This window comes from Lactuca sativa, chromosome 6 (assembly GCF_002870075.4).
Source record: "Lactuca sativa cultivar Salinas chromosome 6, Lsat_Salinas_v11, whole genome shotgun sequence".
NCBI lineage: Eukaryota > Viridiplantae > Streptophyta > Magnoliopsida > Asterales > Asteraceae > Lactuca > Lactuca sativa.
Genome location: NC_056628.2, coordinates 176,780,032 through 176,806,806, shown reverse-complemented (window position 1 = coordinate 176,806,806; position 26,775 = coordinate 176,780,032). Strand labels below are relative to the sequence as shown.

Genomic DNA, 26,775 nt, shown 5'->3' with positions numbered 1-26,775 from the left:
AAAAAAAAAAAAAAAAAAAAAAGTCATCGACACAGTGAAGTCGACTTCGAGACTTCGACTGTGACGCACGCCTCAGCCCTCACGAAGACTTGCTTGGTGTTGATGCTTCCATTGCTAATTCCTTCTAATTTCTTGAGTATCTTGTTGATTGAGTAGCAAAAATCGATTCCCAATTGTTCAATTCGACTCCAAGTGACCAAACCCTAGCTAAGAATGAAACAAGTAAGTGTTTGAAAATTGAAATTTTACCAATTTGTTTAGGTTGAAATTGCTATGTTTTTATCTTGAGTTTGGTGAAATTGCTATGTTTTCATTGATGTTATTGACTTATTGATTGATTTGGTGAAATTGCTATGTTTTCATTGATGTTATTGACTTATTGATTGATTTGGTGAAATTTTACCAATTCGTTTAGGTTGAATTTGCTATGTTTTTATCTTGAATTGGTGAAATTGCTATATTTTCATTGATGTTATTGACTTATTGATTGATTTGGTGAAATAAAATTGCTATGTCATATTGTCTTTATTGAAATTCAATTTTGATTTGGTGTAATTTCTATGTTTTGACTTTTGATTGAAGCTATTGGATGATTTGGTGAAATTATTAGTTATTTAGCTTAATGTTGAATTGTAGGTTACCCTTGGTGGTTTTCTTACCAAAAGACCAAGACCTAATATTAATTAAAGTGGTGAAGGATCTTCCCAAACACCAATCACCAACCAATCAATTCCTTCGGTCTCTAATGCAATTCCACAAACACCATGCTCTAATGAAACTAATGATGGTGTTGATTTGAAAGATCTTCCAAAGGACCCGACGGATAGGCCAATGATTACAAGTTATGCCTCAAATATAAGAGATGATGTAAGAAGGGCATATTTGCTTCAAGGACCTTGTCAAATAAGGCTACATAAGTTTCCAAAAAAGAAAATAGGTGATAGATTAAGAAGCTTCGTTCCTTCATGGTTTAACGATTTTGATTGGTTGGAATATATTGTGAAAAATAAAAAAGCATATTGTTTATATTGCTATGTATGTGGAGACCTCATGGGACAAAAAGGAGGGAGAGATGCATTTGTTTCCTAAGGTTTTGATACTTGGAATAAAAAAATGCATTTCGGACTCATGTGGGTAATGTTGATAGTTTTCACAACAAAGCAAGAGGAAATTGTGACTTTTTATTGAGAGAAAAACAAGCTATTAATGTAGTCTTGAGGAGGCAAACCGAAGCAGAGGACCATAAATATAAAGCGTGATTACGTGTTTCTATTATTGTTGTTAGACTTTTATTGAAGACCGGTTTACCGTTTCGTGGTAATGACAACTCGGTTAACTCGGAAAATAGAGGGCTTTACATTGAAGTGTTAAAAGTCATTCGAGAGACTAGTTAAGATATTTTCAACAATACTTTAGAAAATGCTCCTAAGAACAATCAACTTATTTGCCCTAAAATCCAAAAAGAACTTGTGCAATGTTTTGCACAAGAAGTATTTTTTAGTATTCGTCAAGAGATTGGTCAAGATGTATTCGCTTTATTGGTTGATGAATCTAGCGATGTCTCAAAAAAGGAACAAATGGCTATTGTTTTGCGATATGTTGATAGTCTTGGCTTTGTGAAAGAAAGATTCATTGGAGTTGTGCACGTGAAAGATACATCCTCTTCGACAAACAAAAACGCCTTAAATGAAGTACTTACAAGTAATAAGTTGAGTTTTAGTCAGGTAATTTATTCTTTACTTTTTGTTACTTCAATTTAATTTAATTAGCTTTGTGTTATATTATTTATATATTTTTCAATTTTTTGAATAGATAAGAGGACAAGGTTATGATGGGGCTAACAATATGCGAGGGGAATTTAATGGTTTGAAAGCTTTGATATTACAAGAGAATGACACAACTTTTTATGTACATTGTTTTGCACACCAACTTCAATTGGTGGTTGTAGCTGTAGCAAAGAAGCATGATGGTGTTAGTGACTTTTTTGAGTAAATTTCGTTGGTGGTTAATGTTGTTTGTGCCTCGTGTAAAAGAAAAGACTTGTTACGGGAACAAGCAAGACAAAGGGTGCAAGAAGGCTTATGTAGTGGTGAACTTGAAACAGGAAGAGGATTAAATCAAGAGACTACACTTGTTCGGGCGGGAGATACAAGATGGGGTTCACATTTCAACACACTCACAAGTCTGATGAAGTTGTTTGCGGATGTTCTTGTGGTTTTAGAATTTGTGAAAGTGGATGGAGGGTCATTGGCAAACCGCCAACAAGCGTCCGGAATTTTAGCATATTTTCAACCATATGAGTTCGTGTTTTACTTGTATATGATGTATGACATTTTACACCTCACGGGTACATTATCAAAGCAACTTCAAAAAAAAGATCTAGACATTTTAGAAGCGGCTTCGATGGTTAGAGGGACAATGGAAGCATTGCAATCTTTAAGAGACACGAGGTTTGCTACCATTTTGCCAAAGGTATCCTCTTTTTGTCAAACACACAATATTGCTACTCTGGAAATGCAGGATTTTTATATTGGTGCGAGAAACCGTACGACCACAAAGACCAATAGATTTCACTTTGAGGTTTAAATCTTCAACACAGTGGTAGATATGCAATTGACAGAATACCGGGATCGATTTAGTGAAACAAGCACCCAGTTACTAGAATACATGGGTGCTTTGAGCCCTTGTGATAGATCTTGAAGGACAACTTGAAGGACAACTTGAGATATTTTATCACTCTTCCATCAAAGATGAGTGTTTTACCACTTTGAAAGGAATTTCCGAGCTTTCTCGTTTGATGGTTAGTACGGGGAAACATCTGTCTTATCCTTTGGTTTATAAGCTTTTAAAGTTAGCTTTGATATTACCCGTAGCAACCGCTAGTGTAGAAAGATGTTTTTCGAAGATGAAGCTCTTGAAGACCGACTTGCGCAACAAGATTGGCAATGAATTTTTGAACGATGCGTTACTTTGCTATGTTGAGACCGAAGCACTTATAAAAGTTGAGAATGAAAAGGTAATGGAACGGTTTCAAAAGATGTCCACACGAAAATGACAAATTTAAATTGGATAGATGATAGATTGTTGTTATGGTTTTAACTTTTATGTAATGAATCGCTTATTTGTATTAGACATAATGAATTAGTTTTTGGTTTTATATTAAGTTTGACCGGAAAAAAAAAATCGACAACACCTACTATCAATTCCTGCATCCGTCTCTGGTAACTGGGTAGAACAATGATTTAAATGTCCTACTATCAATTCCTACGTCTCTGGTAACTGGGTAGAACAATGATTTAAATGTCCTCGATCAATCGCCGTTGTTTGATGTGAAATACTATGAAACAGGACCCGATTGTTCCTTTTATCTAAATGACGAACACTACAAGCGTTGTTACTATCTTACGGATGAAATATATCCATCATGGGTTGTACCCTCCCAAACTGTTTTAAATCAATGTTTACATCTCTATTACCAATTACACTAAATGGACAATGACACTAAAATTATTTGTATTATGTTATGGTTTTATGCTCTAATCATCGAGCACAATAACCGATTTAAAGATTGTGTAAACCAGGGAACACAAAGGTGGAAGAGCTGCTACAAGGAAGCAAATATTACTTAAATTTTGAAAGGATAAAAACAAAAAGAATGGGAAAAAAGGTATGGAATGCCACTTTCTCCTTTATCTAAAACCTTACCCTCCTAGTATTTAATGACAACATAAAGATAGAATCAAAAAAACTAACGTTTAAGGTTTTAGTAATCAGATTCTCTCATTTAATCGCACAAATTTTGCTGACTATTATGTATTCTAGCTTACTTTGGCATTTCAACGAGCATTTGATTCGACATATTTCAGTGTAATTTCCTCACGTTTAAAATAGACCGATATAAATTTAAGATATTAATGTCTTGCTTCAACCATGAAAAACGAGATTTTTCATAAAGGCAATTTTAAATAAGGGAATATAAATAACCAAAAAACTATTTAAAACATACTTTCTGTATTAAAGATAACCAAGACAAATAATACCAAAAAACACGTCCATGCTGAATAACAATTTAACAAAACACCAACCAAAACTTGTTCTCATAAAAAATAAACTTGTTCAAACAAACTTTAACTAACCATAACTTACCAAAATTACCCTTCTCCCTCAAGCCTTCATGCGGTTATAGAACTTGAGCTTCTCCTGTGTAGTCTGGAAACGCCCATGTCCAAATTTGGAAGAAGTATCAATGAACTTGAGCTTAATCTCCTCAAGCGCCAGCCTGGACGTCTGTGCCAACAAGGATTGACGAAGTGTCACCACCCTCTTCTTGGGGCCCACACAGCAACCTTTGATCAACAAATAGTCATCCTTCACCACTCCATAGTGAGGGAACCCACCCATTGGAGTTATATCCTTCTCAGTCCTACATCAATCAAACATTATTTACACATTAAGTCCTCCTACAACATTTATTTACATTTTTAGTCCTTAAAATAACAAACCTGTCAAACTCAGTAAGAGCAGTATGTGACTCTAGTCCAGTTTTCCCAAGCTTGTAAATCTTCTTGTTCATTTCAGTACGATGATGGTAACCATTCTGCCCGGCTCGGGCAACTGTGAAGGAAACTCGGGCAGGGTGCCACGCTCCGATACACGCCACCTTACGGAGACCTCTGTGAGTCTTACGTGGCAGCCTAGTCACACCCCAACGAGTCACAACACCTTCATAACCTTTACCTTTTGTAACTCCAATTATATCAATCATTTCATCCTTTTGGAAAACTGCATCAATTGGGATTTGCTTTTCGAAAAATCCATAAGCAAAATCCACCTTTTGAGCAATTGTTCCTCCGTTTACTTGAATCTCCATTAGGTGTGCTTTCTTCTGCTTCAACCCTTTCATTTTCCTGATCTGGGTGTGGGCTAAGACCCGGATTACAGTTCCATATTTCTTCATTTTCTCAAGCTGGGATTGAATGTCCTTTTTGCCCTCGTCGGATTCGAATTTCTTTGAGTATTTGGCAAATGCTTTCTTCTTGGATTTGCACCAGTTTTTGTAGAATCTTCTCTTGATGTCTTCGCTCAGATGTTGAGCCCAAACAGTGTTCAATGAACGAAGGCCACGTGGCGTCTTGACATAGGCTACCACTCCAACAACCACCATGGGTGGGGTCTCGATGATGGTCACTGCTTCGCATGTTTCCTTCTTGTGAAGCTCTGTGAATCCAAAGGAAGATGTTTTTTAATCAACTAGATTAATCAAGAATCTGAGAGTTTCAGACTTTTTTTTCAAAGATTGAAAAGTAAGTGGAAATCTGAAGAGGGTTTTACTTGATCCAGGCTTCTCGACATCTCTGACAATGTGAGTCATCCCAGCCTTGTAGCCCAAGAAAGCGGTTAGCTTGCATGGTTTGGTTGGGTCATCCTTGGGGAAAGCCTTCACTGTAATGGATATAAGGAAGAAAGACATTGCATAAGATATAACATGATTTAATCATATCAGATTGTGGTTTTAGGTGTAAGATTAGAAGATGTTAAAGTGATTAAGCCAACAAGGATTTAAGTAAAAGAAACCAATTATTTCAAATTGAAGAGGAAACGTTATTGTTCACATCATAAACCTCAAACTACAAATGAAACAATTTGATGTTGATTTGTGATGCAAATAGACATGGCTATGTTGACACAAAATCGCAAATAAGTTTGTTAAACAAATCCTAAATCATGTAAGTCCTCAATCAAAAAAAAGACAATGCGTATTTTAAGTAAAAAACAACAATGTATACCTTTCCCTCTGTGGCGAGCAGCACGCTTCCTGGGAAGAAATCCAAGGGAACCATGTCTGGGGTGCTCAAACTTCCTGTGAGACATCCTACTCTTCCTCCTCCTTCACCTTTAATGTTAAAAAAAAGAAAAAACAATTAAAAACAATACACACCTCAAATGAGCTTTAAATCGAAGTATAAACAAGCATATACATCTCTAAATCGACGAACACACAAAAATAGAGGATTCAAAATGATTGCAAAAGAAAGATGCTTCTCTTTAATCAGAATAAAAATCGTATATGGTCAATTGAAGATGTTCACACAAATGCAGATCGACTAAATTGCGAAATTAAACCATATAAAGGTTATCATCTATGATTAGCATGCGAAAATAGCAATCGAGGATCAAATGTGTTAGAGAGATGTTGAAAGGATGAGAGAACCTGCTAGTTGCTGCGAAGATAGCCGTGCGGCGATAGTTGCCCCAGTGAAATGCATCTAAAACCCTAGCAAAATATATATAATCATCGTAGTTTCCATTGCACAACAAGCCCCCCTAAACTTTACAAAAAGCACAGAAATTCCCCTCAGTTTTCTAAAAGACACCTAACGGGCTTGGGCTAAAGTTGGTTCTTGTCTTCCTAGGCCAGGGCCTCTAACTCTGTGTGTATTTCAATTTTCAAAGGCAATGTTTACATCATATTGATAAAAATTAGAATTCATTTTATAGAAATAAAAAATACATGTTTATTTTGTCTAATAAAATAAAACGCATCATCGTTGTTATTGAAGAATTGTTTATTTACTTTTGAAACAGCATTTGTTGTTAGGGCCTAGTTGAAAATATATTTACTATTTTCAAAAGGATTTTACTAAAAAGTAGTTGCGTAAAATATGGTTTCAACATATTAAATATTTTAATATATTAAATATTTTAATAAGTTTAAAATAATAAAATTGTTAACAATAAACCTATCAAAATATGATTCAAGCTCACCTTATAACTTGTGGCCTCTTTAAAGTTCAAAATAATCATTATACAAGCTAGGGTCTTAAATCCAGCACACATTAAATGATTATGACTTGAACCCTAAAAATTAGGGTTTTAAGTCAGCATACGTAAGTTGCGCATACCACTTTGTCCTTGCGCGTACATGCATGGCTCCACATTTTCCTTGTTCTTACTATGTCGTGCATACGACTTCAGCTAGCCCAAACACATAGAGGCCCAACCTCTAAGCCCAAAATAACTTCATGGCCCAGAACAATTAAATACATTATTAAATAAATTAGCAATACCTTGAAATCACGGATGTTACAGAATAAGAAGCTTCAAATAGACTAACTATGGACACTTAGGCAAGTATAGTCCATCCTTGTTATTCTTTTATCTCATTTGATTATCTTTTCACAAATAACTCCGTCTACCACCATCTATTTTCGTATTAAACCCCTCCCCACCATATTCCTCACATTTTAAATCTTGCATAGTTAAATAAATTGGTAAATATTCCCATTTTTCCCCATTTAAATCTTCAAATAATTGTAAAGTCTTTTATTCAAGGTTTTACCTCCATAAAAAATTAATTTTTTATTATTATTTTATAGTTAATTTTATTTTATTAAAATATTTTTTTTAATTTCCCATTTTTTCTCAAAAAGTTCAAAACTTTTAGGCCCAAAATTACGATGTTACAATTTTATGTGATGTTTTTGTAACGTCCGGATCCTGGTATGTATTTTAAATCAAACTAGTCATTTTTGCAAAGGGACTCGACGAGTTAGAGGCCCAAACTCGTCGAATAGGAATGGATTTTTGGACGCGGGACTTGAAATCTACTCGATGAGTTGAGAGCCTCAACTCGACGAGTAAGATGCCAGATTGAAACCCTAATTTTCAGGGTTTGCACTCTATTTAAACACCTTAACCTCCTAAGGATGGCCTCATTTGTAGTCTCCATCACTCCAACCCCTAGCCATGAAACCCTAATCCACCTTCGAGTGTTCTTGAGCCATTTTTGGGTATTCTTGGTGATTTTGAAGCTTGAGAAGGAAGGAGAAGCTTGAGGATTCAAGAGGAAGGCACTGGATCCGGAAGTTGACATGCATTTCTGACTCATTTGAGGTATAAAGTTGATACGTTGGCTTTCCTTTGCTTAGATCTTCATTTAGGGTTGTATTTTGTTACTTTTGGGCCATATTGAAGTCATTTTTGGGATTTGAGTGTATCATTAGGTTTTGACTTCAGATCTAGACACTCATGAGCTTATAAGACTTAAAGTTGTCAGCTTTATCAAGCCTTGACTATTCCCCATGCCCTAGACCTCTTATATAGCTTAGTTTTGGTGTTTCTAGCTTTGTGGCACCATACATGAACATAAAGTTAGCAACTTTACGTGGTAACTTAGTCCTAGGGGATCAGATCTATGGTTTGGAAGCATTGAACTCGACTGGAAACGACTGAATGAGTTCAGCCTATGGGGGACTCGACGAGTTGTTCATGCAACTCGGCGAGTTGGGTTGTGGTCCCCCAACTTTTTATGTTGCTGGGTAAACTCATTGAGTCTAGGAGATGACTCAGCGAGTTGGCCATGATTTTGGGTTTAGAAGATTGAAGAACTCGACGAGTTCAAGGAGGAACTGGCGGGTTAAGGGAAATGTCTCGACTCTGTTATGAGGAGGAATTCAACGAGTTGGATCGAGATTTCTAGGGTTTTATGGATATGGAACTCGACGAGTTTATGGACCAACTCGGTGAGCTGAGTCAACCAGGATGTTGACTTTGACCTGGATATGGACTTTGACTAGGATGTTGACTTTAACTTTGACCATTGACCAGAGTTGACCCTTAAAGGGGTTATAAGTATGAAAGGGGTAATTAAAGGAGATTTTTATATGTAGGAGTTTGAGAGGAGTTGATCCCAGAGCTGAGGACAATTCAACTATTACACGACATTTCAGGTGAGTTGTCTTCCAGAAGAAGTGGGTCGAAGGCACCAATGCTGACCCACTGGTATGAGCTATAGTAGAGATGATTATCTTTGTGATAATTATTTGGTATGTCACTATCTGTTATGCTTTATGTGCTAATATGTTATGATATTATGTGATAGTGGTAAGAGGGGTAGGATAGACCCCAGTACCGGTCGATAGGCCCGAAAGGGTATGCCAACACCCGGATAAGCTAGGCAGTAAATGACTTATGTGTTTACGAGCTAGAATGTTATATGGTAGAAGTAGGGTTGAAATAGTCTATGGTACCGATCGAAAGGATCGAAGGGATCGAACGGGTAGGCAAGCACCCTGGTATGCTAGGATAGGTACCGGTCGAAAGGACCGAAGGGGTAGGCCAGCACCCTGACATGTTAGGCGAGTTATTGGTTGCAAGAGACCAAAGGGGTAGGTCATTACCCTGATATGCTAGGCAGCTACCGATTGAAAGAGACCAAAGAGGTAGTCCAGTACCCATATATGTTAGACAATATGATTATTGTATGGTATGTGGTATAATGGGGGAACTCACTAAGCTTTGTGCTTACAGTTTTCAGTTTTGTTTCAGGTCCTTCTTCTTCTTCGAATGGAAAGGAGTCGGCACGATAGCAACGCATCACACACATGAGATTATTGAGATTTATACTCTGAAATTATTTTCCTATGATATGTTTTTGAGATGGTTGACATAGGGTTTTCATGATATAAGATAACATTGATGGCATTTTCAGTAATAGTTTTATAAATCTTTGAATTTAAAATGAAATTTTTGGTCTTGAAATTTGGGATGTTACAAATTTCTTTTAATTTCATAATAAGATTGAACGGATATTTAGCAAAGATGATATTTATATATTTTTTATGTTGGATTAGGTGTGTAGGACATTAACTAAATTATTAGCAAAGTCCTTTTGGGTTTCCCTCAGACTAGTAAAAGACTGGAATGTTATTTGGAGAAAGAGACTGATTTATTAATTTATTATATGATTAATAAACTAATTAGAAGTCAAAATAAATAATTTATTAATATGTCTTGAGAAAAATATATCAATTAAAAAATATATTGTTTAATTATAAATTAATTAGAAATTCATTGAAATTGATTTTGGGATTAATTGGAATAACTAAAAGTGGGATGACTAAAGGTGACAATGTTCAAAAGATTGAACATTGACCAATTCTAGAACCTCCCAAGAGGGTTGGACGAATTCTAGAATGGTTCAAGGGTTTTCTTAGGCACTAAAGGTGCATTGGATGCTTTAGGAAGGAAGTTAAGGGGATATGACTTCTCGTAAGAAACTGTCTTATCCTTAGTTCCATTGATCATCTATATAAACCCTCCTTAGGTTTCATATTTTCGGCCATCATACCTCTCAAAATAATTCTAAAAATTCTCCTTCTTTCCCCTCTTTCCTCTTTAGCCTCAAACTGTTAGGGTTTTGGTGTGAGTCATCAGAGGCATGAGATTTCTGGTGTTGACTTTCTGAAGTTCTACAAAGAAGGATTAATAGTTTATTTATAATAATAGACTAAAAGGTATTTTTTCTGTTATCCCTTCTCCTAAATCGAAAATAGCAATGTAGTTTAAAGTTTTTAAATTCAAATTGTTATTTGCATATCATAGTGAGAACATAAATCCTTTAGGGTGTATGCGAACTTAAGGTTTAGGTTTTCCGCTAAAAATATGATTTTTGTTACCTATAAAACCCATCATTTTATTATTTAACTAAATTACAATCTTACATTTTAAATAATGAAAAAAATACTAATTTGATTGTAATATACTTAGTTTAATGAATTTTTATTATATTATATCAGTCTTGTAGAAAAAAGCATTTGAAATAATATGTACCAGTTTAGATGTACATTTTTTACATAATAAAACATGTTGGAGTCTAAAGTTTATTTTGGAAAGTTTGAGTGAATATTTGTTTTCAATGTTCAAATTTTGCTAAAGATGTTCTTAAAGATTTGGAGTGGCTTAGGTGTTTTTTGTTTTTGTAAAAAACTTTTTCAGACCATTTATTTTTGTGCGGCGTAGCGCCACACTTGTCCCCTTGTAGCAATTTGTGTTTTGGAAGGTTTCAGACTACAAAATCTATGCGTGTGTTGTGTCCGGCGCAACACTTGACTTGTCTCTTCAAACATTTTCAGATTTCATTTTTTCCAAGTTTTTTTTTAGAATTTTGGTATAACTTTTTTTAAAACTTTGATTTATGGATTTGATATAATTTTTTTTATAGTTTCCACAACTTCTTATAACTTTTTTTTTTTTTTTTTTTTTTTTAAATTTTGATTTTTTTAATTTTTTTTACCATTTTTATTAATAATATTTTTAGTTTCGATTGCATATTTTTTAGTATGTGCAATTTTTTTCGAACTTTGTAGACATTGTTTGCACTATTTTCTTAAAAAAAATTATTATTTACTTTTTTTTATGTTTTTTAAAATTATTTTTTTCTAGAATAAAACTGATAGTTTCTTTTATATTTTTTAGATTTTTTTTAGAAATTTTATATTTTTGTTTTTTTGCATGTTCTTTTTAGTATTCTTTCAATGTTTTAAGAGTATAATTATTAAAATTTCGGTATTGAGAATTATTTTCAATTTATAAAATTAGTTTATTTAAATATCAATTTACCACAGATGTTAAAAAATAAACATGTTTCTTATTATATGTTGCAGCTGTTTGGTATACCTCTTCTGTTGCAGAGGTGGTCCGTAGACTTCATGAATTTTTGTTTCGAAAAACAAACAGCACCTTAGCTTAGATGTACCTTTTTCTGGGGAGGAGATGGTAAGGTGGAAAAAGAGTTTTGCGTCGGAAGATGTTGGATAATCGGGGGTTGGCTTGTTATGCCGACTCTTTTGGTTAAATGAAGGTGACATTTTTTATAATGAACCTATGTCATATGAGTGTGTTTGATTAAAAAGTGTCCATTGTGCTCATTAAAGTGGAATTGTGTGTGCTTTTCGAAGTTTTGAGGGATGATCGATTGTGTTTAAGATAATTTGATGATCCAAAAGAAAATTGGTTCTTACTTAGGTCACTTTTTGTTTGGAGACTTTTGATTTGTTTGCAAAGTGAAGATATGACTTATATCGATTTGTATGAGATTTTTTGATGGGGGTGTCAAGATGATTTTTGTATTTGGGTCTTATGGGGATCTAGATGTTTTTGTTCTCTTAACTCATATTTTTTGGAATTTGGATAGTAATTCATTTTTTTTTTTGACGAGTTAACAAGATGTAATAAGTTGGTGTTGGTAAAAATTCACATTTTAGCTAGGCGAACATTATCGAAACAGATTGGGTAAGTGAGACATTTTATTTTGATTTTGGCTGGAGTTTCTTTTTGATTCAATTCTAGTTATTTCCTTTCTTGGCTTAAATCGGGTTGTAGTAACTTTACTTATTCTTCATCTAATCCCAATTTGACATCTAACTTGTTAAAAGACCCTAATTTGAAGGGGTGTTTGGCTTAGCTTTTCACCAATGTTTTAAAAACCGGTTTGAATCGACCGGTCGAACCGGTTGGACCGGAAATCGGGGAAGTGAATGGTTCAACTATCACCGATTTTATGTCTATTTCTGAACCGGATTGAACCGGTTTTTACAAAAATCCGGTTGAACTGGTTCAATTAAACCGGTTGAACCGTTAAATTGAATAAAAACATATGGAATCGAAACCTTTTGCATAACAAACTTTGGTAGTTTTTTCATATTTATTAAATTTTTTTGAATAAAAGCATATGATAAATATTATGAAGTTTTTTGATACATTTATATGCATCTAGGACTTTATTTGCTTTTTAATGCACATAGATTAATGTAAAACTTATGGTTATGAGTTATTTTAATGTACTTAGAATGATCTACAACTTGTTTTGGCAAATTCACTCAGCGGTCGAACCGGTTAAACTGGTTGAACCGGAAATCGGTCATCATTTCGGTTCAACTAAAAAACCGATTTTTAAAACATTGCTTTTCACAGTCCAAAAGTCCTTTTTGGAAAAGAAAAAAACAAAAGATGTTTGACAAAACTAATTTTAAAAGCTAATTTTAGAATTTTTATATAAGGAAAATGAACTTTTTAGAAAAGTCAGGACTTTTTGTAACTTTTCAAAAAGGACTTTTGGGTTGCGAAAGTTAAGCCAAACACCCCTGAATTCTTGTATTGTTTATATTTACAGCTAGTTCTTTGCTAATTTATATAATAAAATCTTTTCTTTGTTCAAAAAAATATATAAACAACTAATATGAAAAGTGGTTATATCTATAAGGACATATTTGTTACTTAGATTATTTTAAGGTTCCATGACAACCACAAACGATCAAAGTCGAGTATTTCAAAGCTTCACGACATCCAAAGATGACATAGACAGATCATTAGACAACTGTTGTCCACTAAGATCCAACTATTCAAGCTCAACTTAAAAACCAACTTCAATCCACATCTTTCAACTTCAATTGAGAGATATACTCCAGCTCAATCCAAAAATGGCCTCAAATATGTAACACAAATTGATGGAAACAAGAACAAGTGGTTTTATTCCAGAAAGAAGATATTAAATTATATAAAAATAACTAAACTTTATGTTTCTTCATGGGATTACAGACAGATTCATCTTCTTCTTGAAGTCTATCCCTCACAACCCACAAAAATTACCCAAATTTAAAAGAATCAATAAAAAAGATTTAACCCCAAAAAAAAGAAAAACAAAAAAAGACTTTGCAAAATCAATCATCATCAATGTATCAGGTCCCGATCCCTTTCTATCTACACACATTCACTGATAAATATTTCACTCACAGACCAATCAAAACCTTCATCCAGACCTTTCTTCTTTCTTCTGTAACATCTCTAATTCTTCTTTCTTCAATCTTCAAATCTTCTTTCTTCACGTCTGTATCACTTCAGTCACAATCCAATCCACAAACTTCCAACACAATCCCACCCCTGTCCAAAAACGGGTTGACCCGGACCCACAACAGAGAGAAAATCGACGCCAACAAGATCGACCACACAATCAAAATCGTCGGAACCCCACTTTGCTTCCCCATCATACCCTTCAAGAACGGATAAAGATGCAAAATCACCCAAATCGCGAAGAACAATCGACCAAAAAGCGGACCCCATGATTCGTATCCATTGCTAATCGCATCTGATATCCCAACAATCACACCGATTATGTTGATGATTAAGAGGGTCAATGGCGGGATTAAGAGGGTCGTCCATTTGAAGAGATAAAGCTCTGCAAAATCACCATCGTCTCCTCCTTTTGACGTAACTGTAAAATTCGTGTTGACTCCGGCCAATACTTTGAGTAGACCTTGAAAAAGGGCAAAAAGATGAGCTGAGACACCACCGATTACCCAAAACTGTTCGTTTCTCCATAAATCATCAATCCCGACACCTCCCCATTGGATTTCGAGAATGCTTGTTACAGCAATGGATAAAAACATGAGCATGAAGAGAATACTTGCGTAATTGCTTATCTGCAAATTTGTACAACAATCTCATCAGTCATCAGTCATCACCAATCATTTTAATCTTTGATAGATTTTCAAAATACTTACCTCAGGAACAATAAACTTTCCAGTGAGTAGACAAACAGCAGGAAGTGTACAATAGGCAACCAAGGGGACAGATGTCAACGGATAAACAACCGAATTTATATACGAAAACCGCTCCAACGGTTTCAACCCGCACCCGTATCCGTACCAAATCGGACAATGTCGGCTCAACAAGATTTCAACCGACCCGAGGGCCCACCTAAGAACTTGATGAAGACGATCCGATAGATTAATAGGAGCCGAACCCTTAAAAGCCGCCCTTTTTGGAATACAATAAACCGATCTCCAACCATGACAATGCATCTTGAATCCCGTTAAAATATCTTCCGTAACCGACCCGTAAATCCATCCAACCTATTTTTAAAATTAAAAAAAAAAAAAGTTAAGTATATATTAAAATAAGAAAATAACCGCTATGCGTGTCCATTTCGTTGGCCCGTTTTGTTACAAAAACGGGACCGTGAAATGGATCTTGGGTCCTGTTTCTGTTTCGGTAACAGAAACAAGACCTACAAAATGGGTCTTGTTTCTGTAAAAGAAACAGGACTCACAAAATGGAAGAGGATTTTAAGGGAATACCTCTTTTCCCCATTCGGTTTTATCTTCATAACCGCAACTTATAACATGAATGGCTTCTTTCAAGAGTGATGCGGAAGTTGCTCCGGGAGGAACACCGCCGTCTTCCAAAAGTGTTGAAGCGATAAAAACCGGAGATTGACCGAATTTTTTCTCAAACTTTATTTGAGGCATGAGTGATGACTTTTCACTATCGATTCCTATATTCAAAAGAAGAAGAAAAAAAAAATTAGGGTTTTTGACATAAAAAGATTTTGAAATTGGTCCCCTTTAAAAGCACACGATACTTACCTTCGATTCCTTCTTCGATATTCTCTAACGCATGTATTTGTGGTGAAGTCTCTTTATTCTTCTTATTACTCTTGCTTGTTTTCTCCTTTGACTTCCCTTTTCCTTTCTTCTTTCTTGATGACAAACAACAACAAAACCATTTTGGCAAACAATTGCATGTTTTCCCGGGTGGTTTCTTTTTTGTTGGGGCATCGTATCCATACAATGCTTGTCTCCTAAACACACACCCCGTTCCCACATATATTGGCCCTTGTATTCCATCAAGCCCTTTCATATTAATCTAATACAAAATATCAAGTTGAAATTAGTTTATGATGATGACATTAATGTTATATATAAAGATTGAGTTGAAAAGTTAGTTTGCATACATCGAAGAACACAACATTACGATTTGAGTATCGATCGTGTCGATCAATACCATCGAATCTTTGAGGAAATTGAACATAACAAATCTTCTTTCCGGATGTGGGGTCCATCATGAAACACATAGATTCTCTAAGTGCTTTAGAGTTGTTGATGTAGTGATCACAATCGACATTGAGCATATAAGGTGCGTTTGAGATCACAGCCGACACCCGAATCTTTTCAAGAAAAAAAAAAAGATGTTAGAAACAAACCATGAAGATATATCTAAACAAACAAAAAAAAACTATAAAAATCAAGAAAGTTTTTTCCTACCAAAGAATTCATGGCACCAGCTTTCTTGTGATGATCAAATCCAGGTCTCTTTTCACGAGATACATAAACAAGACGTGGCAATTCATTTCCTTCTATGTCATGTACACCATTATTCCCAAGAAAAACCTATTTTCATAATAAAAGAAACCTCTTGTTATTATTAAGTTTATATAAAAGAAAACCAATATATTTATATTATATTAAGCACACCTGAATCATTCCAGGATGATCCCTAACATCATTTCCTGGCCATGGAGTACCATCTTGCATAGTCCATCCTTCTTCCGGAACCTTCTGTGCCATTGTCACAAGCCCATTGATCCTCACCTTAAAATCTTCATACTCCCTCTATAATTTTATAACGTTTATCATCATATAAGTATATATAGGTTTGACATAAAAAGTCAAATAAGAAGCTTCTTACCTTCATAGCACGACGTTCCCTAACAAATGAAGGGTGTACTTTATCTTTAAGATAATCAACTTTTTCAGCAAAATACCACTCAGGGGCACGTGGCTCAATGTTAAACTTCTTGCAAAAGGGTACCCATTTTCTTGCAAATTCAGAAGTTTCTGAAAGAGCTTCAAAGGTAAGCATGGCAGCACCATCATCAGAGACATAGCAAGCCACCTTGTCCACCGGATAATCCACCGCCAGGATTGACAACACCGTGTTGGCGGTGATAAGTGGCGGCTCTTTCAACGGATCCACTGTACTCACAAACACATCTATAGGAGCTAACTCAGATGGCTTCCCCTCTTTCTCATACCTAAAATAAAAAACTTAGGTTAAAATTTTTTAAACTAGAGATGCAAGAAAGATTAATGGGAGTTGAATAAATAACAATTTATGTACCTTAGTGATAATCGATCGAGGTATGTTTCACGTTCAATTGGGAACCATTTTGGGAATTGATCAAAGATCCATGAAACAGCAAACCATATTTCACAAATAACTGAAATGAGCCACAAGGCGTATGCATCGTTCACAGGGTGGAGGATTCTATAGTGGAAAAAGAGGCCAAGAATCACCATACGAATCAATATCACCATTCGATATGGATTTATCTTGCTTGAAGAAATCGGTAGCTTTCTTGAAAGTGGTTGCCTCCCTTCATCCATCCTATAAAGATTTTTAAAAAAAAAATAGTCTTTTTTTAGTAGATTGCATGTTATATTAACAATTAACAATAATAAGAGTATAAGACACCTTTCATCTAAAACTAAGTCGGATAAAATGATGCAACCTAAAAGCAAACATGGGTCCTTAACTCCTTAACTCCTTTTATCTTCTTTTTTTAATCGAGAAAACGATAACACACTTGAGGAAATAGAAGGAAAAGATAAATGAGGGCAACTTTTGTAGAAAGGGAAAGACTTTTTCTTTGACTTTCTATATTGAGTAGTTGTTTCTACAATAAGTCGTAAAAGAATATTTATATGTAGCTTACCGGATTAATTCTTGTCTCCATTAAGTCAAAAAGAAACAACACCTAAAAAGGTATGCATGAATGTATATAACAAGACAATAAACTACACCTTATTGCACCTTACATTACATCAAATGAACTTTTTTTGTGCCACTAACTACCAATTATGCTTTCACAAGTCACAATGCGCATTTATAGTTCTTTTTTATCGATGAAAATTGAAACATTAGTTGACTTAAGGAGTGTTTAACTTTCAATGAAATATCCCAAACACCCTCCTACAATGACAAAAAAAGAAACAGAATCTTGGGGGGATAAAATCAAAAGATATGTGACCTTAACAAGAAATATTGTCAATACAAAGGTAAAGTTGCAACTTTTATGGAGCAAAAAGTGTCCAATAAAGTAACAATATACGCAAGATTTTGTGTCATTTCTATATAAAGATTCGATATTTATAACTTATAATTACTCTAGAACTAAACTAACAAACAATTATAACAAAAAAATTATATTTTGAAAAGGATCCACTTACTTGGGCATATCAGGATCATCAACATCTCCATCATTATGTCCACCACCCTCATGTTTAACCATTTGGAGTTTATCATTTTGCCTTTTCCTCCATTCCTCCATTCTATCTTTCCAAGCAACTGTTCCATACCCATAAACTGCCAAATCTTTCTTAGGATCCATTGGTCTAGGTGGCACTATAAACACCAAAAAAAGATTAGTCAAGAAAACTAATTGTCTTTAAAAAAAATTCAAACTTTATCATAAACCAATTCTTACAAGAAACTTGTGAAGCCGTATCAGAAAACGGCATTGGATGGACACGTTTTGTCCGATTCATAAATGGTGGAATAATTAAAGCATGCTTATCAGCCGAAATCCCATCGTCCTTCAATAAAACAAAAAAAAATCACATTAATTAAAAACGTTCACAACTTGAAATCACAATAAAGTTTGTAAATCTTGATTTTGACCCAATGACACTAACTCTAAGCCTCTGCAAAAGCTGCAAAAAGGTTATTCTTTCAACAACCCCTGAGCTGGTTCACACAAATCAGGTACACAGTGGCCCACTACGAGCACAGTGTCCAAAGGTCTTTAAAAGTTGTATAAATTCATAAATTAAACTATCAAGAGAAATAGAATTATGGCTATTAAGCCTATTACATATTACTACCTCTTGACCAAAAGTAAGAAGAGGGATCTCAGGGTTCAAGGCGGCTGCATCCACCTCAGAAGGGGTGGCAAATCCGGAAGCATTAGATGGGCCCCGCCCAATGTTAAGACGCGAAGAGAATGCCATGTCAGCAACATTGTGAGGATCTCTTCCTGAATAGTTTGCAAGATCAAACTCATTGTCCAAATCATCAAATCCCTCCTCATCTTCATCACCATCTACTCTTGGACTCCCTAATCAACCAAGATCCAACAAATTAGATAAAGATTCACAAAATCTAAGTGTTTCTAGTAAAATTGGTATGAAAAAGATAAAATTGACAATTTTCTGGTCACCTTTAATCCGCTTGTATCGAGTTTTGCATTGAGGACAAGCTTGATTACCCTCTCTTCTTTCATATTCATAGCAAGGTCTACAAATCGGGAAAGCACATTCATTGCAAGCGACAAATGGTTCTCCATCAACTGTTATTTCAATCTCATCTCCACAAATCTGACAAATCTGTCCACTCAATTCTTTAACAGAAGTCACCTGTTGAAAGAAATCGAAAGTAGTTTAGATTTCATCGAAAGTCAACTAACTGATCCTTAAATCTTGACCGATAGATCCCAAATTAACATGGATTCCGAGAAAAGGTATAATCTTTATTTAACTACCTAATAGATAAAGAAACAAGAGACTTCAAGTGATAATCTTTGAAATCGAAGATGAATTTTGTGATGTGAAACCCGAATCTACCATATGAACAGTGATTCTTATCCAAAAAGAGTAGTTTCTTCAACACTGTTGAAGCCACCGACAGAAATAAATATAGAAAATTTGCTTTTTTTGGGCATGGGAACTCAAATTAGAAGTCCAAATGCACGAATTCAGTTCAAGAAGTAGAAATATTGCAACATTTAAGCCATAAATGGAAGTAAGATTTGAAACCCAGTTGAGATAAAAAGAAGAGGGATTTAGATTGGGAATTCTAACTTACTCTTCCAACTTCATCCGCATTGATTAGAACAAATTCATTACGATTGTGTGAACCCGCAACAAGCCGTCCTTTTGTATCCATTGAATCACCGAAATACACACAAACTTAAACACATAAACACTGAAAGAAACAGACTTTGAGAAATCCAAGAGAACGCACTTCACACGACAAATCTCTTGAAGAAACCCATGAACAAAGTAGAGACTAGAGAGCTTTCCTCTCTTTGTTTCTCTCTCTAACTCTCTCTCTACACTTGTTTTGTGTTCTTTCTCTCACTTATTTAATATACCCATCAGAGAGAAAACCAAACCCACATTATAATACGACTGAAAACGAAATGTAAACAGCAAATACGTATATAATTTGGAATATAATATATGAAAGATAAAAACCAAGATGTTGATTAAAAAAATCAAGTGGTAGTTTCGATTGATTCCTTTCTTGATGGAGAGAAGAGAACCCAGTTGGGGGGGTTTGTTGAGCTGTAATGTTTTGTGTTTGTGGATCACAGAAAAGGGGTTAATGGTTGAAGAAGAGATCAATGAAAAAGATAACTTGTGTTAATTTTTTAGAGAGAGAGATGGGCGTTGAAAGTTCAACGCGTAATACATAAGGGACACAGACACAGATCGCTTTGATGGATCTGTGGGAGGGTTTTTTGATGATTTTAGTGAGAGAAAGTAGAGTATGAGTTGTAATTCGGAGGAAGTGGGGCCCTGTCGAGGAGATGGTGGTGGTGGGGAGGTGGGCCCCACCATGTACGGTGGTTCTTGGAGGGTCCGAGCAAGGGTAGGATAGTAAATTACCAAATTCGGAAATTCGTCGGCAGGATTTGCCGCAAGATAAACCCCTTTGAGATTAACTGTCGGTGGGGTGGGTATAAAGGTTGTACTTTTCAGATTGAGATGACGATGATTTACCGGAGTTCTTGAAATCTTGAAGTGGTTGTCCGGCGGCGGTGGTGGTTGTAACGGCGGTTGGGGTTTCACTTTTAACCTTTTTCTACCATTTCACGGTTTTAACGTGGTAGATGGTGTCAAAAGACAGAGAAAGATCCTGTGTACTATACACACACTAAAACACACACACGAATGTCCATATAAAAATTATGTATGTATACGGAGGGCAAAAACCTTAAAAAGAAAATTTATGTTTTAGTGATGTACTAATTGTGTCTATAATTATCGAAAATAATAATAATTTGCAAACCTTTGAAGGGGTGCTTGATTTTGAAAAGATAAAATGTTTTCGATTATTTTTTTTATCAGTTTTAGACTCGTGTATTATACGATTGATTAAAAAATATATATAAATGGCTAAACATTAAACATTTTAAAGTAAAATTTCAGAAAATATGACCGAGATAATGAATAAGTAAGTAATTTTTTATATTTATTAAAACATAAATCTTATGATATTATCTTAAACAATCCGGACCCGTAATTGTATTTCATTTCTATGTTTTTCACTCTTAGATCAAATTGTTGACATCATATTCCCCAAATGAAATGTATTTAGTTCTAATAAAAGTTTTCCAATTGTCAAACAAAATTAACTTACATCTGTTGAAATGAAATGTATTTAATTCCAATAAAAGTTTCACATATTTTAAATCTTCAATTTTCGGTTATAAAGGTTTTAATATGGTCAACTTTAAAAATATATTTCTAAAAATCATTTCCATTAAGGCATTAAATGTCAACCATTAACATAAATTTGTTTATATTAGTAAACCATCAATATAAAATCAATTTTATTAGTAAATCATCAATACCAAAAAGTCATATTCAAATTATCACATACATATACGATTCATCATTGAATACGCGACTCACACTTATTTCAGTCGTTGCTTTTTTTCAAACATTCTCGTACAACATCATTCTTATTGATTATAACTTCCACCATTCCACCATCATTCTCTGTTTCAAACCTTCTTTGTTAAACACTAGAAGATCAGTACCTTCTTTCATTTTTTTATATTTTTTTGATTATTTTTTTGTTCCTGTATTAAATATGTGTATTCATATATTTCAGTTTTCTTTGTCACAAATTACATTAAACCGTTAACTAATTTTCTGAAACTTTTCAAATAAACAATAAAAAATATTATTTACCTTTAATCTAGAAAAAATAGTGTACTTTGATGGAAACCAGTTAAAACAAATTATAGCAAAGTATTTTGATGGGATGACAAATGCATCCCTACCCATTTCCTGTTCATGGCAATCAATTTTTTTGTGTATTCGTTTAGCATGATACTTCCATTTTTTTTTATCTGGAGGGTAAATCATTAATTTAATATGTACAATGTTCATCAGAAGCGTAAATCGGTAATTTAATTTAAACATTGATCAAATCATGAGCTGCTACTAATTCTGTTTGTTTGATTATCTCAACCTGGATATTATTTTTGATTGTATATAATATCTTAAATTGTCAGCTGAATTACAGGGATTGCAATCTTGATATAGAATTCAAATAATATGTTAAGATAAATATATGGTAATACCGAATGGAAAATTTAGGATAAGGGTATAATAGGAATAAATATATTTTTCTTAGTGATTGAATGTAAATTAATATCCTAATATGATGGTTGAATTACAACAATGATAACTTTAAATTCAAATCATAACTAAAGGATATTGATAATTTTGGATGGATTTTTTTTAAATGCTAAGTATGATTTTAAGGTTTAGGGGCATAAAGATAATTTTATTTGGGATAGAACAAGAAGATTTGAATTTACCTTTTGAAGATATCAATAAACTCCTAAATTTATGTGATTTATTTGAATTTGGTTGCAAATTAGATACAAGAAACCTTTAAGTAAGGAAATATAAGGGCAAAAGGGTAATTCGACTTATGAAACTAGAAAAGCATTGGGTTGGAAAAGCAATTCATCAATAGATATTGAGATGACACGTGTACTAAAATGATTCTTTTAGCATGATACTTTCATTTTTTTTATTCGAATGGTAAATCATTAATTTAGTATGGACAATGTTCATCAGAAGGATAAATCGGCAATTTAATTTAAAAATTGATCAAATTAGTTGCGGCTACTATTTCTATTTGTTTGATTATCTCAAATTGGTTACTATTTCTGACCTTATTGTCGCGTAACATCCCAAAAATCACAACAAATTTAAACTTTTCAAAACAAGTCATCTACTAAAAGAAATGTTTACAAAACCATTGTTTCCAAAACATTATTTAAAATCAGAGTCTTCTAAGATCCAATTAGTCATAAAACCAAGGATATGTACGATCACGTCTTCGCCTTGCCAGGATCCTCTGAAGTATCTGAAACAAAACTAAAATTGTAAGACAACGCTTAATGAGTTCCCCCTAAAGTACCACCACGAAAACATAACAAACAACAACATGTATTGGGTCCATAGCTAAAAGATTGGATTACCCCTGAGCCCACAGTATGAGTTTGGCATGCCTATCGGGCCCACAAACTTATATATGGCTTGCTCCAGACCCCACAACATAAGTCTGGCTTGCCCTCGGGGCCCACAACTTATGTATGGATTACCCCTGGCCCAATCAGTCATCGGACTGGAATGCCAACATACGACGGGTCCACTCAGTCATCAGACTGAAATACCCTTGGCCCTCAGTACGAGTCTGGCATATCAATCGGCCCTCAGCTCGTATCTGGAATGCTCCGGAGCCTTCAGTGTGAGCCTGGCATGCCGATCGACCCTCAACTCATATATGGAATGCTCCCGGGTTTGTTGGCTACAACACAACGCAGTACAACCTCAACCCAACACAAGATGTTGGCATATACATAACAGATAAACATACAATTAATCAACAGGAAAACATGCAGATCTATAGATCATTACCACATAGCAACATCCTATAAACTATGATACAGATCTGACAGATCACTACATCAAACAACATACGGTAAACCAAGATATCAATCCAATGAGTCGACCTTGATGTCTTCGACCCGAAAGTACAGTGAGGGAAATTCACCTCAATCCGTTGAGTATCTAAGACAAATGCTTGGACCGCTGATCCGGAAATCCCTACATGCTAGCACCATCAAATAACATCCGATTAATAATTGGATCTCAACCCATAATCAAGAATCTAAATTACTTGCCTAATGACCAGGGTAAAAGACCATTTTACTCTTTTCTTACTTGGCCCAAAACCAAGGTCCAACTCATTTGCTCAAAAAACCCAACTCCTAAATGGCATCCTAAGGCCCAATATGGCCCAACTTCCTAATTGGGCCCAAAAACCATCTTGAATCTAATTCCAAGAAAGCCCATAATCAATCCATAGCCCAAGGTCAGAAGTCCAATGGCCCACCCGCATATCGACCGCCAAGGCATGATGTACAAGTCTCCAATGCATGAAACTCGCACTACGTTGAGCGTACCCTCCTACATACGCCCAACATACTCATCAGAGGTACAAAATTCCATATTAAGCTCTTAATGGTTAAGACAAAAGCATCCAAACACTTATCTTAACCGTAAATGATGTCTTGGACCATAAAGTTGAAACCTTTAAGCCTTTGCATGGCTAAAGATGGCTAAATCTCCAAAACCATCGCTTTCACAACACTCAAAACCACTTAACTTTTGCATGGTTCTAAGGAAACGATCAAGCAAACATTTTTATGACTCATAACACTCCAAGGCCTCGGAAAGGAAAACTATTATGCTATGGAGTAATCCATAGTCACAAAGATCCAAACTTTGGGACAAGAAGGCTTATAAAATATGCCATAACAAGATATAAGAATATAGTCATCAAGTTTGAAGCTTTATACCTCCAAAAGGTAGATCAAGATGCACCAAGTCTGGATCCACAAGCTTCAAGCAATCCCACACTTATACAAGAAGCTCATTCTTCTTCATTGAGCACCAAAATTCATGAAATCACACCAAAAGGTCAAGAACCACACCAATGGGGGCCAGGGTTTCATTTCTAGGGTTTAAGGGGATGGAGGCTGAAGATAAGAGGGTTTGGTGTTGAGTTAAGGAGCTTAAATAGGGTCTAAGATCCTAAATTAGGGTTTAGTTCTGACTGGAGTACGCCCAACATACTCTTGGTATGCCCAACGTACTCCATGAGTCATCCACGACTTCCCTCCCTAGTACGCCCAACGTACTAGGCTTAGCCCTTAAGCCTCCAACTTCCGAAAGCCATAACTTCTTCGTTCTAGGTCCGATTTCGACGATCCTTATATCCACGGAAAGGTAATAAGAAGCTATAACCTTATATCAACTCATCATTGCCTTAAAACTTTCCGAACTAAAATTCAAAATTCATAAAAGGTCTCAACTGCCCATTTATGATTACACCCTTAGGCTCCAAATCACAGACCGAACTCACAGGTCATCTAACTTACATTACCCATACCCAAATGGGTCTAGAACTCTATTTCCCAAAGGCCCTAAGCCTTATGATAACTGTGATGGGTTTTGAGCATAACAAAAAAAATTCCTATGTGTGCATGCAACCATAAAATTTTGGATCTATGTTTTCTTTAATTGAACATACAACTATTGAACATCAAATGGAAAACCCTAGGAGGTATATGATATTTTCGAAATTCATATAACTAGGGTTAGAATACATACCTCAATTGTTATATTGCAATAAAAATGAATTCATGTTCTTCTTGAAACCTTGAGAGCAGGCGTCACAAGTGTCACACCTCTAATAGTTCACACCCAACACTAGCAATAAGATGAAAGAGGAGAGAGGATAAGAGGCGTGAGAATTTCGGCTATTCCTCTAAGGAATCAAGTGGTTAAAAATAAGAAGGGGTAAGGCTCCTTATATAGTGAGGTGGCTTAGAGCCAAAGCTAGGGTTTTAGGAGGAAACCTTAATTCTTTAGCTTAAGGACCAAGCAACCCATAAACTCCCATCCAAGAGCCCTTGGACGAAAATTTAGGGCCTTCTTAGAGATTTTCGTCCAACCTCTTATAGGAAGGTTCTAGAGCCCAATTCCTCAACTATCAATAAATTGCCAAACTCATGCACTTTTAATTAATACAATTAATCCCAAAATTAATTCCAATTAATTTCTGATTAACTATTAATTAAATAATATGATTTCTAATTAATATATTATATCCATAATACATTAATAAATCATTTATTTCAGTTTATTAATTAAATAATAAATTCAACTTTTATCTCCAAAAGTCATCCTGTCTAGTTGCTAGTTTTGAGGGCAACCCAAAAGGACTGTGCTACTATCAATTTAAGTATATACCAATTATAGTTATAGGCTTAGACACCTAATCCATCAGTCTCCCACTTGGATAAGTCTAATAACTATAGTTTCTAGTATAACTTCAAAAACTGATTAGCAAATTGTAGCTCTCAAAGCCGCTGGCGAACTCTGATCCAGTCAGTTACGTGTCCTAAGATAAGTGATCAAATATTCCTCCGTTTTACAAGATATCGTATGGACATGAGACATGGATTATAATCAATCTCATTGTCCAAATTTTGTTTCCTGATTTCTGATTTATGACGACTGATTCAAACTACCAATTGAACACATCAATTCAGTCCAGGCTTGGCCAAACGCTTTAGATGTCGACATTAAATCATCGAGGGGCCCACATATATCGTTTTTCCTATTAGGGAAAAAGGAACGGATAAACTTCCACTTATATTCTTGCACTATTCACTCATCAAATCACGCACAACAATACGTTGTATAACATCAAGTTACTGATGTGTTTACGTATTATCAATGCACAACTGACTTGTAAACAACAACTCATATATCTACATTTCAAGAATATAAGATATTAACGTCTCAAAATTATTTGTGATATAATCCATGAAGTAATTCTCTGAGCGTGGGTTTATCCAATACTCAAAATCCTCATTTCCAAATACTCATGAACATTGCAACAAAACTATTGCTATGTCTTAGACAATCTACAATTCTATTCATGACAGTCTTAGTTCGCTACTTACTTCCAAAAGTACGATCGACTGTGGATGTTTGAATAATCCAATTATTCGGGAAGTAAAACATGTAAAGTGAAACACAATGATAACATAATTAATTATGCTCTCAAAACTATTGACTATAAATAAAACTCGTAATATTTAATCACCATATTAATTAGAATTTATTCATTGTATAATGTTTCGAGTAATCAACTAAACACTTGAATTAAACATCAGTCATGCCATGTTATAAACATGCATAATATGTCCCTATATGGTCCTTCCTTTGTGAACAGATCGATTGGACACTATTCTAATGATGCTCGTTTCACAATTCC

At 34.8% G+C, this 26,775-nt stretch overlaps 3 protein-coding genes across 3 annotated transcripts; 1 reads left to right on the top strand and 2 right to left on the bottom strand.

Annotated features, from left to right (window-relative positions):
* Positions 1–1,577: 1,577 nt before the first annotated feature.
* Positions 1,578–3,137, top strand: LOC111882874 (uncharacterized). The gene is made up of 5 exons (XM_023879243.1): positions 1,578–1,724; positions 1,813–1,988; positions 2,034–2,472; positions 2,852–3,016; positions 3,132–3,137. The coding sequence occupies exons 1-5, from the start codon at positions 1,578–1,580 to the stop codon at positions 3,135–3,137; spliced, it is 933 nt and encodes a 310-aa protein (XP_023735011.1).
* Positions 3,138–3,992: 855 nt separating this feature from the next.
* On the bottom strand, positions 3,993–6,338 carry LOC111882870 (60S ribosomal protein L3-1). Its single transcript, XM_023879240.3, has 5 exons — positions 6,212–6,338; positions 5,787–5,893; positions 5,332–5,442; positions 4,503–5,217; positions 3,993–4,423 (listed from the first exon to the last, which is right to left on the bottom strand). Exons 2-5 carry the CDS (start codon positions 5,869–5,871, stop codon positions 4,165–4,167), a joined length of 1,170 nt encoding a protein of 389 aa, XP_023735008.1. The 5' UTR covers positions 5,872–5,893; positions 6,212–6,338; the 3' UTR covers positions 3,993–4,164.
* A 6,968-nt stretch (positions 6,339–13,306) lies between these two features.
* On the bottom strand, positions 13,307–20,090 carry LOC111882875 (cellulose synthase A catalytic subunit 2 [UDP-forming]). The gene is made up of 14 exons (XM_023879244.3): positions 19,480–20,090; positions 18,836–19,031; positions 18,501–18,733; positions 18,104–18,212; positions 17,847–18,021; positions 16,738–17,004; positions 16,306–16,651; positions 16,092–16,229; positions 15,882–16,007; positions 15,572–15,784; positions 15,204–15,483; positions 14,916–15,112; positions 14,340–14,690; positions 13,307–14,258 (listed from the first exon to the last, which is right to left on the bottom strand). Exons 1-14 carry the CDS (start codon positions 19,558–19,560, stop codon positions 13,677–13,679), a joined length of 3,294 nt encoding a protein of 1,097 aa, XP_023735012.1. The 5' UTR covers positions 19,561–20,090; the 3' UTR covers positions 13,307–13,676.
* Between the last annotated feature and the right edge of the window lie 6,685 nt (positions 20,091–26,775).

Coding starts and splice junctions, on each gene's coding strand:
- LOC111882874 (XM_023879243.1), top strand. CDS start 1,578: ATGGCTATTGTTTTGCGATATGTTGATAGTCTTGGCTTTGTGAAAGAA. Junction 1,725..1,812: donor ATAAGTTGAGTTTTAGTCAG/GTAATTTATTCT, acceptor TTTTTTGAATAG/ATAAGAGGACAAGGTTATGA. Junction 2,473..2,851: donor TTGCTACCATTTTGCCAAAG/GTATCCTCTTTT, acceptor AAGCTTTTAAAG/TTAGCTTTGATATTACCCGT.
- LOC111882870 (XM_023879240.3), bottom strand. CDS start 5,871: ATGTCTCACAGGAAGTTTGAGCACCCCAGACATGGTTCCCTTGGATTT. Junction 5,443..5,786: donor TGCTCGCCACAGAGGGAAAG/GTATACATTGTT, acceptor TATCCATTACAG/TGAAGGCTTTCCCCAAGGAT. Junction 4,424..4,502: donor GCTCTTACTGAGTTTGACAG/GTTTGTTATTTT, acceptor TGATTGATGTAG/GACTGAGAAGGATATAACTC.
- LOC111882875 (XM_023879244.3), bottom strand. CDS start 19,560: ATGGATACAAAAGGACGGCTTGTTGCGGGTTCACACAATCGTAATGAA. Junction 15,484..15,571: donor GTAATGTTGTGTTCTTCGAT/GTATGCAAACTA, acceptor ATTTTGTATTAG/ATTAATATGAAAGGGCTTGA. Junction 14,259..14,339: donor GAAAGTTTATTGTTCCTGAG/GTAAGTATTTTG, acceptor ACAAATTTGCAG/ATAAGCAATTACGCAAGTAT.